Here is a 12,034-nt window from a genome sequence, read left to right on the forward strand (position 1 = left end):
ATAAATAAAAATTATTATTATCATTGTTGTTGTTTTTGAGTCATTGTATCCGAGCAATATGAAACATAAAAGTCTCCTTGAGAAAAAACAATGAATGAATGCTTTAATTTCCCTGAAAGTACAGCATCATTAGAGATAAACCTTTGGTCTAACATTCGGCTCAGAGACTAGGTAGCAGCAACTCTGGCCAACCACATAACCACAGGTCATGGGGAAATGCTTTCTCTAGAGTTATGAAGTGTTTCAGCAGAAACTGCAGGTGTAATGACCGACAGCTCCTTACCTTGGCATCACTTTGACCAGTTAATTTGAAGTATCAGTATACTATTAAAAAGTCAAAAAGGAGCCCTGAATTTCTGTTTATATGTGACAGCTGCCCTCACGTGAATGTGGCATTACAGAGAAGAAACAAAAACACCAGCTTCCTCTTCTCTCAGTGGACTCCCTCCTCCTCCAGTAAACCGGTCACATGCTGACAAACCCTCACACCACTGACACTTCTGACTGTGGGTAGTTCTTCATCTGTGAGCACTCATACCTCTGGCTTCAAACATCTTTTTTATGTGCAGCAACACAGCCATTTGAAAAAAGATCAGAAGAACCGGAGGCCATCAGCCTCTCTCTCTCATTTCCTCCTTGACCAGAAACCAACATAAAGAAGATGTCTGACGCCCTCTGTATTGTGGGTTCGTTGTTTGGTGAGTGGTGTGCTATATGTGTTTTAACAGTGTAATGATTAATGGTACAATAGTAATAGTACACTTTCTCAGCTGTTGTTATAATCTGAGGTTTTTTTTTTTAACTTTTTGTCTTTCAGGATCACCAGAAGGACGGCAAGGTATCTCACTTCTGTAAATGTTTTGCTCCCGTGGGAAGCTGTCTTTTGGTTTTGTGTTTCAATCCAATGTCTTTGCTCTTTCACAGAATGTGGTTCCTGTTACCTGATAAACATGGAGTCTGTAATGGCCATTATTGCTTCTGACATTATCTTGACCATCGTCATCACTATTTCGGTGTTCTGCTTTGCAACTCACCACAACAGAAGGAGAGAAAGGGATTCTCATGATGGTGAGCACCAGATTTTTGTGCATTGCTGCTAATTTGTGAGGTGGGCCATAACTTGATATGTGAATGCTTTTAACAGGTAGAAGAAACCTGCCATCATCAATATCAAAGAAAATTGCAACAGAGGTCACAGAATCTCCCTACCAGGTAAACTAGAACTACATTATTAATTAAGCCTCAAAAACACTGAATGTGGAAATTATATTGTTTAGGATTTTAATGATTTATCATTTGTTTTTCCATGATGAATTGCTTTTACTGTTTTGTAGGAGTTACATGGAGTCCAATCAGATGTGTACAGTGAGCTTCGGCACTTTAGGAAATGAAACAGCAGAGCTATAAAATTCCCAAAAATGTCTTGTCTGTAATTATTTTCAAAAGCTATAACCACATGGTACCACACAATCCTCTACACACATCTTATTTTGCCACTTATACTTCTACAACATTATAGGTAACAACATGCGGTATATATGTGTATTTTATATGTAATTGATTTATATTTTATTCACTGAGTACTGTGTTGTGCTGAATGTGATGTTTGCTGCATCACATTCTTGTTTTTTGTAAATCTTAAGTTGTCTTAAAATATGTATTGATATTTAACTAATTATAAATTAAACTACATTTAAACACAAAGGAAATGAAAAGGATGCAGCCTTCACATGTTCTTTCTTTTTGTATATTTCTATTTCAGAGGATTACTTACAGATTTTCACATTAAAGTGAACATAAACAAAAACTTTAGACACTGAGATAAAAGCAACACATTTCAGGCTCTGATAGATACTGTTCAGTCATCAAAAGTAGGGATTTCTGACATTTCTAACATTAGTTTTTGTACCGAACATCGCCCTGTAGAAACTCACTCTGTTTAACTAGTTTAACCAAAACCTCTTTGTTTCTTATATTTCTTCACACAACTGCATAAAATAATAAAAAAAAAATACATGTAAAAATCTAAATTTGGAATAAAAAAGTCCCAAAAGCAACTGTATTTGGAAGCAGCCTGTCTGCCTGCTATGAGTCAACAGATGGCGGCACCTGACTCATTATGAGGAAGAAACAGAATCTGAAAAAAGACAGGAAAAACAATTGTTATTCAACATTACACGATTAACATTTGAATAACAAGGTAAGATCTAGGAAACTATTTAAGCTTGTAATTAGATGAAGATGAAATGTAAGGCATCTAAATATGCATTATGTGGTAAACCTATAACAAAACGTCAGGATGTTGTTTCCTAAGTTGGGTTCGGTGGACAGAAATATAAGCAGAAAACATTTGTCTTGTGCAAATGCAGAGGCAACAGACCTCCATGCTGTATTATCACCAGGAGGCTCGGCTCTTGGCTGGAACAGAGAAGCGACTGGGCATGTGTTCTGGGGGTGCTAAAGCACATAAGAAAATTGCAAGAAGTGACAGATCTTTCGGGAAAGCAGTCACTATCTGCATCAACAGTCAAACAATGTATTTACAATGTATTGACTAATGTAAGAAAAAAAACTGTTCTTACCTATTGGATAAGATTCAGAGCTGATATATTCCCTGGTTTCTGTGGGAATATTAAGATCAGTTGTTCAGCCTTTGATTGCTCTGGGCATAATTCTTGTAACAATGGATTTTGTTTTATGTAATGTACAATCTGTTCTTACCATCATAGTCTGTATCTCTGCTGTTTCCCACTGCAGCCAGTCTGTCGTTGTTGTCCTCCAAACTGTCCAAATCTAGCATTTCCCTGCTTGGGCCTGGGGCCAACACACCATTCAATCCATTAACTCTTCCTGCCTTTCTTTGGAGATTGGCGCATTGACTGCCACTGCCAGTCAGTTCGTCTCCACTTAAACGGATATCTTGTTTTCCTGACAAATTTCCATCTTCCTTATGAGCATCCACCGTCATTCCTTCGTCCTTGTCAAGATCAGTCCACTCTCTGCTCCCATGGTCCTGAACAAGTCTTCTGCTCATATCCACTGGCCCCACACTGTCTTTGTCCACTCCTGTTTTCCTCCCTAGTGGTGCGTTGTCATTCTCCACAACATTAGGAATCATGATCTCAATCTCATGGCTTTCAAGGCCTTTGACTGCATCTGGGAAGAGTAACAGTTAGTGCTATAGCATCTGCATCAATATGTTGCTGTTACAGATATTATGATCACTACAAGTTATAGCTCAGATTTAAGGGACTGCACCTATGCTTTCACCTCCATTTTTAAAAGATACTTCAGGTTCTGAATTATTAATAAAACTCTTAGTTTTATTTGTATGAATTTAAATAATCTTTCTACATTTGTGTACAAAAATAAAGCCCACACACCTTCAAACCCATTGGTGTGAAAACTTTCTGTAGATTTTGATTCTGACATATCTGTGAATGAGTTTGCTGCTATTTAAAATGAAATCCTACTAATGACAAACATCCACAACTGTTTTGTATTTTTATGTGTAACATGTGCAATTCCAACTGTAATGACATTTTAAAAATTAAAGTGATGCTTTAATCATTGATAAATGTATATATAACCACTGTACTACTGTGCACTACTGTAAATAATTGAAAAAGCACAAAAAAGTACCTTCAGAGTCTTTCTCGGTCACAGGTTTTCTTGTAGGGTTCCTATATGCTGCAGACATTAGAAAATATGTGGTGATCATCTTTTGGGTAGTTGTATATGTTCACAATCACATAATGTCAAAAATGCTTGCTACAGTACACCCTGAAGTTAAACTAGACGATAAAGCAACACAAATACACAAATACCAAATATGTCTCTGATATCTTTTCTGAACTGCTATTTGAGTCTCACATTTCTGTTCTTGGGGAACCAAAAGTAATTTGTGGATCTGGTGAGATGAGCTGTCACTATGGGGTATAAATTTGGAATCACAGACCTGTTACATTTGCAGGTATGGTCATTGTGCCAAGTTCATCTATAATAACAGTAACAAAAAAATAAAATATAAGAGATAAAAGTTCACAGTAGTGATTTAAACAGTACTTAATTTGATTTCAAACACGAGCACTAATACTATTTTGCATGTAAGAAAACATTAAATGACATAGAAATTACATAAATAATCTCACCATTCAGGAAGCTTAACACATCTTCTCTTTGAGCTTGAAAAGAAAGAAAGAAAGACAGAAAAGGTGTTACTGCTACTGTCGTATTTAATAAATGTTAAACATAAACTACAAAAGTTGAGTAAGCTCTCAGATGGGTTTACCTCTGATTGGTGCTGTTAACACCGTAGTTGCAAATGGAAGTAGAAGGAGACAACACCTGAAACTGAAACAAATAAAATCACAATATATTCAAGACTTTAGTGAGAAATGCATGTTTATATTAAATGTATGGCATTATGTCATTTATAGCTAAGAAATAAAATACATTTCAATGACAGGTGATTGAAAAGACAAATAACTATATGAGAAATTATCAAAACTTACAGCTTCATTGTTGACTGCAGTCTCCAGCTGTGTCTCCTGTTTGGTAGCAAGAGCGCCGTTAAGCCTTTAATGTACTGCCCCTTAATCCTGCTTTTTAACCTTTAATAGGTCTTGCCCTGGTTAATTATAGAGTCTCACCCGATGTATCAAATTAGGATTTCATTAAAGGCTATTTCTTTGTGTTCAACATTGTGTGACTTGTAGGACAATAAGGCTGCAGTTCCTGATAAGTTTACAAATGCCTATTCATTATATCAGCTCAACATGAAACAAAATGTTCAAAACATTCAAACGCACAAAAAGAATGAGTCTGTCTCTCCATCATGTGGTGATTATAGGTGGTTGGTTACTTCAGGAAAATGCCCCTGGCTTTTTCTATGACAGAGGTATCCTTTTAAATCATGCCACAGACCATGTGTTGTTTTCTGTCACTATTGCACCATTGTCTATTTACCCATTGTAGCCCTATATTTTGCCTGAACAAAGACCTTTTAAAAACAGGCCCCACTGAACATCAGTCTATAGAAATGTCTCCTGGTAGAAATATCCTGAAATGGAGAGCACAACAATTTGAACTACAGTCTCATGTGTGCCTCTGTAGTGTGAAGGGTGGGCGTGAGGACTGTTATTTTAGGCTAGCAGAGTCAGAGATTGAATATGTGAAACCCTGCCTGTTATACCTACTGTGCTCCCACTGTTACAATTATACTACTAATACAAAAATGATGCAGGCTACTAAATCATATTTGGCATCTGCAGAGCCTGGCATGGTCAAATGAGCAGTACGTTTGGGATAGGTTTATACAAAGATAACTGACAAAACAGCTGCGTCTGGGTACACATATTTACACATATAAGCAGACAAAAGTTTCTGTTTTAATCAGACCTGTTGGTGGCAGAGAGAGCCACCGTCTCCCCTCCATGAAAAAGAAAAAGGAGAGCGCCCTCTGCGGGAAAGGCTGTTCGCACTAAGCTCTTGATCCCGAGCATCGCCATATTGACGTCCCAACAACGCTGAGAGGTAATCGTGTTATTTAACCACAAATCTTCTTAGGTTTGGAACTACCGTTTAGTATTTTACATGTCAGGGAGAGCTGGGAGCAAGTAACACATCCGCGGTGCCATTTTGCTGCTCGAACACAGTGTTTGTAAGATGTTTTTTCAAGGCGTTGTCAGCCAGGTGCCTCGCCAGCTAGCAGACTATTCACTCCTCTAGCCTGTTAGCTTAGCACTTTTTAGCTTTAGGGAATATATTTTTCGAAGCTTGTTGTTTAGCTCTACGTTAATAATGGTGGCTAGAATGATGAACTGGTTATTTTTACGGGGACTGTTCATTTATTTCCGTTACAGGCCCATACTGTGGTCGAGACCTAGTTGTGACTTTCCAACCGGCTTTTCGATCTCCTGAGCTAATGCTAACTAGCTAGCAACCCAGCCAGCAACCCGGTTTGCCTGATAGCTAGCTGTTAGCTCCGCTAGACTTGTGTAGGCCTTGGGCCAGAGAGGATTTCTGCGTACACTCTCCTTTTCATTAAAGTATTAAACCCGAAAATTGGGCATAACTGAACGAGTATCTCGTACCGGAGAGACCATTGGTCGATTGGATGCCTCCCATAAACACAGTAATTCAATGACGCCTTATTAGCTGTATCGGCTGGCGAACGTTGGCTCACATAGTTTGCTCATGTTTGCCTAATTGACAGCATTGATCTTAATCAACCCACTTTCTGACTCTGTTCAACAGGAAATACTGCCTTGGTCTAGCCCCCAGTGATGACTGTACTGAACCCTGTACCTCCTGATTAGACTGGTTGGATGCCCCCATTTAACATTCAGGTTTCTCCATTTCACACGCCACCATATTTAGACACACTAGCCACCAGTAATTTAGTTTAACTTGAATTGTTTTTCGTTTAGTCATGTCCGCGTTCTTTTAACATATAAGCTGCTGTTTTACTTTGTAAGTTACTGCTGCCGCATTCCTGTAGCACGTGAGAGATGCATTTTCTTTTGAAACGCTCCTATTCAGATCAACATCCTGTGAAAGAGTGGGAAAAACATTTTCAAGTGGAAAATGTCTGTTAAGTTTTTATTTACATTTTTCAGTTCTACGTAAAGTGTTTAACATTGGCAATGGATGGTCTGTAGAGAGCTCTAACTGTCTGTTTTTTTTATGTCTGTATGCCCATGTAGCTTTCTTACCATAAAGGCATCTCAACCACTCCTGTTCCAAATCATCTATCACCACCATCCTGGAGGGACCCTACCAGGTTTTGTGTTGTTTTATATCTAATTAATTATACTATATCATCTATAATTACTGTAAGGATGCTCTGTAAATGCCTAGATGGTTAATTAGTACATAAAATACAAACATTCTGATTAGTATTTGTCATATCTTTGTTTATATGTCTTTCTTGTCCTGTTTTGTGTTTAGGAGATTTAGAGAAGATCTTGTGTAGAATATGTCTGGCCCTGTTTCAAGCCGCTCTCGAGTTTACCCTGATGTAAACACACAGAGGCCGCGGGAATACTGGGACTATGAGTCCCATGTTGTTGAATGGGGGTAAGGCAAAGGATAATTGTTGGCACTTTAGTTGTATTTGTTTTATTTTTCTTTATTGAGTAACCCATCTCAAGATTGTTAATCATGACTTCTTTTTTTTTTTAATAGAAACCAAGATGACTATCAGCTAGTCAGAAAACTAGGGAGAGGCAAATATAGCGAAGTGTTTGAAGCCATAAACATCACAAACAATGAAAAAGTGGTCGTCAAAATACTGAAGGTATGGTGATAATCACTTGTTTCGTTTTTCAGTAAAACATTGTCTTGATATTTTATCACTTCATGGAGATTTTATGTACATCACAAGACTGTCTCTGTTCACAGCCGGTTAAGAAAAAGAAAATCAAGAGAGAAATAAAGATCCTGGAGAATCTGCGGGGTGGCCCAAATATCATCTCACTGTTAGATATTGTCAAGGATCCTGTGGTAATTATTTTCTCCTTATTGCAGTGTAACAATTCAGGATTTATAAATGAATGAATAAACACGTGCATTTCTTGTCTTTGATCCTTTTAGTCACGAACCCCTGCTCTGGTCTTTGAACATGTGAACAACACAGACTTCAAGGTAAAGATCAGTGTTCGTTTGACTTGTAATTTGGGATAAGATAATACAAAATAGTTTTTATTCTGATAGCTCATACATTTTTTTTTTTTTTTGAATACAGCAATTGTACCAAACCCTATCTGACTTTGACATACGGTTCTACATGTACGAAATCTTAAAGGTAAGAAACAACTTTTGGTACTGAATATTTACACTCTATTTTATGATCTGCATTCTTTCAATATTTGCCAGAAACATTATGTCAAATTTTAGTTACATCAGTATGTTTCCTTTTTTACCTGGTAGGCTCTGGATTACTGCCACAGTATGGGGATAATGCATAGAGACGTCAAGCCACACAATGTAATGATTGATCATGAACACAGAAAGGTATTATCTCACATATTGACCATTGTCCTCATGTCTAATTTTCCCCTGTGATACCAGCTAATTACAATTTCTCAAATATATTCAACTTAATCTTTTTTAACTTCCAGCTCCGTCTAATCGATTGGGGTTTGGCAGAATTCTACCACCCAAACCAAGAATACAATGTGAGAGTGGCATCCAGGTACTTCAAAGGACCTGAGCTGCTGGTAGACTACCAGGTGAGGCTCTTATATTCTTACTCTATATGTCTTGTCATGCCACACAGGTTGGTCAAAATGCTACTTAGTATTGTATCATTAAAGAAGAGAGAACTTTTTTTTTTTTTTTAAACCATCATGAAGTCAGTTCAAGTCTTTCCCTCTCTATATTATTTGTAGATGTATGACTACAGCTTGGACATGTGGAGTTTGGGTTGCATGCTCGCCAGCATGATCTTCAGAAAGGAACCTTTCTTCCACGGTCATGACAACTATGATCAGGTATGAAGAGTCGCGTCTTTAACATTGTCAGTTGTGGTTGTGGTCACAAAAGAGCAATGTCTTGACCTGCGTTTTTTTTTGGTTTTAACATTTAATATTACATAGTATTTTTTAATATTATATAGTCAAACCACATTCTTCTTACACTAGACATCGGCAACATAGCAACTCTGCTATGCATGCTGGGATTTTATTTCTTTCTTAAAGTTATCTCAACAGTTATTGAGCGAGGGTAGACATTTATTATTAACCTTTTGGCAGTTTAGTGTACTAAATGTCAAACAAAATGGGTTAAGAGACAAATGTGAGACTGTACTAGAGGACACGGTGATAACAAACTTAACTCCCACTTTACCCATCTGCACTAGGACATTGACTATACAGCATTTCCTGTTGTTTCCATGGCTAATTTGGGCCTATGTGACACTACTGTTGAAATGGTGTTTCTGTTGGTACACAATAACAAATGTTGATTTATTTTTCAGATAATATCTTGAAAAAACCTCCACACTGTGCTCAGTGATTGAACTAATTATTTCATCAGTAGATAGATAAATAGTGTAATAATGTTTAGAAATTAAGTACTGCATGACACAGATCATAAAACTATCTTTTGCTTGTAAATGAAGGAAAGTTTGCTGTAATCAGAATATCAAAATGGAACAAAACTAGGCTTGTCTAACAATATTTGATAATATTTATTTTGCAGATTAGTTTAGGCCATTAAACACAAAGGTACCAGCTACAGAGCTACAGCTAATAAATCAAACTGCACATATTATACAGATATTTAATGAAAAATGCACATTCTTGATTTAACCATCGTTATTCATATATCCGTTTTCTGCCACAATGGCCACTTTATTGATGTAATGTATACACTTCATACAAATACTGTCTAAATAACTATAACACTATGACGTATAAACTACCATACTACCATAATGCCTAACTGGATCTATTTAATTGTTGACTTATGTTTTCTTTAACGTTCAGCTTGTGCGGATTGCAAAAGTACTTGGCACCGAGGACCTGTACGACTACATTGACAAGTACAACATTGAATTGGATCCACGGTTCAATGACATTCTGGGAAGGTGAAACATTGCAGCTGTTTGACCTCAATAAAATATCATTGAATATTTAGGCCAAGATTTTGGCTAATGAATATCTCACATTAACACTTGATCCCTGGTTTGTTCTCTAGACACTCCCGTAAGAGGTGGGAGAGGTTTGTGCACAGTGAGAACCAGCACCTGGTCAGCACAGAGGCTCTAGACTTCTTGGACAAACTGCTGCGCTATGACCATCAAGCCCGCCTCACAGCCAGAGAGGCCATGGATCATCCCTACTTCTGTAAGATTGCTTTTCCTGTTTTTATTACCCCATCTGCATCTCTTACGCATTGCCTAAGTAAATAGCCTCAAACCAAAAATTGTGCGCACCGTCTTAAAGTGGCTTGATTCTGTCAACACACATATTTGGTGTATGATGTGCTCAAATTGAGTTCTGTTCACAGATCCCATTGTTAAAGATCAGGGAAGGGGGGCCACTCCTGGAGGGATGGCTGCCAGCTCCACACCAGTCAGCTCCTCAAGTATGATGGCCGGTGAGTAATCCTTTTTGGGATGATCTAGCCTGATCAAAGCAGTAGTCTACATTTGCAGATGGCCTTTTCACAATCTCTTTCTTTATTTGTTTGTTTTTGCAAATAAAGTAATCATCTTTAACTTGCAGGAAAAGAAATAGTCTGCAAATAAAGTTTTTTCAATAATCTGACTAGATTTTTTTTTCTCAGTGAAAAATTGGAGGTGTAACTTTTCTTTGGAAAAAAAAAATAATAAAATAGGCAGATTGTGAGAGGAGCATCTGCAAATGGCCGCAAAAAAAGTTATACCTCTAAATTTAGATTGCGATGACATGTAAATACTAGCATTTCCAAATGATTAATGAGCCTCCTGTCTCTTCTAGGAATCACCTCAATGTCCTCCTCACAGCCACTGGCTAACATTGCTGGATCACCTGTCATCTCTGCCCCCAACACTCTGGCCACACAAGTCCCTGCAGCCACCGGGGCCCAACCCTGAAGCCACTTCCTCACCTGTGTTTATGTGTGCTCATGGCCATGTCCTGCCTAGCTCTCACTGCGGCCCAGGGCCATGGCTCCCCTTTTTATGTTGAAAATAACAAAGAAGAAGATTTAAATTGCTTTTCACATTCAGTTATATTTTGACACCTGGACTTGACAGAAATGTATTGTTGCACCTGTCAGGATTATTAGAATTAATTTGGGTGTGTTATTTGACAATGCCATTGTCTAGAAATTCTAATAAGATGTAGACATGAAGAGAATGGATAATAAAATTTATTTTGTATGTTCCAAATATACAGTCTTGCTTGAAACTGTTTGACGGGGATCCTGCTGTATTACACTGTGAACCTTTACACGACTTACACAAAACGGAGTCAGTAATCTGGTGTGCCCCACCAACGGTGCTCGCTGGTTGCACACGATGTAATGTGCAGGAGTTGTTGGTGTTTTGAAGTTGTTAGATGCTATCATTCTTTAATTGGACTTTTGTAGATATTCTACAGTTACTGTCAGGTTGCATGCACCCAATGCTGAATTTCACAGGGTCAATAGTTTGCCAATTTTATGTTACTTTCACTTCTGTATGTGTATGTATGTGTTCATGTTTGTTTTTTATGAAGTCTCTTACACATGATTTTGATTACATAGACAATTTTGTAACTTTTTGTTTTATGTTCGGAGGATTCATCACCTACAAAAAAAACAACTTCAAAAATAAACAATTTAAACAGGGTTTTGCAGGCACTACATCTTATTGAGTATACTGTCTGTTGACTTTTTGCATTGGCAATATGAGTGAATTTAAAACAGATTGTCTACTAATCCCACGAAATAATTTTCCTTTGATAATGAATGAATTTCGGCACCAAATGATTTAAGGTGTGATCAGAACAAAGTGGGTTCCCTAACTTTCTAAGTCTCTGTTCATACATTCACATCCCTATTATTTTGGTTAGCTTTAACAAAGTGAATGTTTGACTCACAATGTGTTTTCACCATTTGTGCAGAGGTGTTGCAGAGAGCATGTGAATGCATATGCATATGTCCTTGAACGTTTTGGAGGCAAAACGTGCACATGAACATATTTCTAGATAGCTTGAGAAGAATAAAAACTGAATAAGAGAAGTGAACCACATTAAGAGCACGCATTTTTCTGACAGTGCTGGTCAAAACGGGGGTAGTACACGTACACCCAAGACCTTTTCAGGACCCCGATTAATTACAGTAAAGTGGAGGGTGAGTCTGCACCCGGCCAACAGTTAAGATGTCGAACGCAGACAATGGAACAGCCATTCACAGCATCTTAAAGACGCTCTTTACCAAGGAGAGCACTGCTACTATCACACAACCACCAAACCTGTACTAAAAACAGCAATCATCTAACAACCGATCGTACAACCTTCTACTCACTATCTAGAACAGACTAAATCCATAACTTCTACGCAGT

The 12,034-nt window shown here is 37.7% G+C and overlaps 3 protein-coding genes across 7 annotated transcripts; 2 read left to right on the forward strand and 1 right to left on the reverse strand.

Annotated features, from left to right (window-relative positions):
* Positions 1–661: 661 nt before the first annotated feature.
* LOC120784599 (transmembrane immune signaling adaptor TYROBP) lies at positions 662–1,518 on the forward strand. Its single transcript, XM_040118526.1, has 5 exons — positions 662–698; positions 818–838; positions 925–1,068; positions 1,145–1,212; positions 1,335–1,518. The coding sequence occupies exons 1-5, from the start codon at positions 662–664 to the stop codon at positions 1,389–1,391; spliced, it is 327 nt and encodes a 108-aa protein (XP_039974460.1). The 3' UTR covers positions 1,392–1,518.
* A 251-nt stretch (positions 1,519–1,769) lies between these two features.
* LOC120784598 lies at positions 1,770–6,390 on the reverse strand. Of its 4 annotated transcripts, none has more exons than XM_040118522.1 (10): positions 6,239–6,390; positions 4,515–4,550; positions 4,292–4,353; positions 4,152–4,184; positions 3,959–3,997; positions 3,643–3,690; positions 2,722–3,156; positions 2,583–2,621; positions 2,381–2,457; positions 1,770–2,137 (listed from the first exon to the last, which is right to left on the reverse strand). In XM_040118522.1, exons 1-9 carry the CDS (start codon positions 6,337–6,339, stop codon positions 2,396–2,398), a joined length of 855 nt encoding a protein of 284 aa, XP_039974456.1. In that variant the 5' UTR covers positions 6,340–6,390; the 3' UTR covers positions 1,770–2,137; positions 2,381–2,395. The 4 variants fall into 4 exon arrangements, with proteins under 4 accessions (XP_039974456.1, XP_039974458.1, XP_039974455.1 ...); XM_040118524.1 differs by lacking the exon at positions 6,239–6,390 and adding an exon at positions 6,096–6,218; XM_040118521.1 differs by lacking the exon at positions 6,239–6,390 and adding an exon at positions 5,401–6,218.
* Positions 5,408–11,320, forward strand: LOC120784596 (casein kinase II subunit alpha-like). Of its 2 annotated transcripts, none has more exons than XM_040118519.1 (15): positions 5,408–5,535; positions 6,259–6,350; positions 6,708–6,784; positions 6,952–7,080; positions 7,189–7,300; positions 7,405–7,506; positions 7,597–7,647; positions 7,748–7,807; positions 7,933–8,016; positions 8,124–8,234; positions 8,394–8,495; positions 9,492–9,592; positions 9,703–9,851; positions 10,015–10,104; positions 10,467–11,320. In XM_040118519.1, exons 4-15 carry the CDS (start codon positions 6,980–6,982, stop codon positions 10,580–10,582), a joined length of 1,179 nt encoding a protein of 392 aa, XP_039974453.1. In that variant the 5' UTR covers positions 5,408–5,535; positions 6,259–6,350; positions 6,708–6,784; positions 6,952–6,979; the 3' UTR covers positions 10,583–11,320. The 2 variants fall into 2 exon arrangements, with proteins under 2 accessions (XP_039974453.1, XP_039974454.1); XM_040118520.1 differs by lacking the exon at positions 5,408–5,535 and adding an exon at positions 5,542–5,662.
* Positions 11,321–12,034: the final 714 nt, after the last annotated feature.

This window comes from Xiphias gladius, chromosome 22, assembly GCF_016859285.1.
Source record: "Xiphias gladius isolate SHS-SW01 ecotype Sanya breed wild chromosome 22, ASM1685928v1, whole genome shotgun sequence".
Classification (NCBI taxonomy): Eukaryota; Metazoa; Chordata; class Actinopteri; order Istiophoriformes; family Xiphiidae; genus Xiphias; species Xiphias gladius.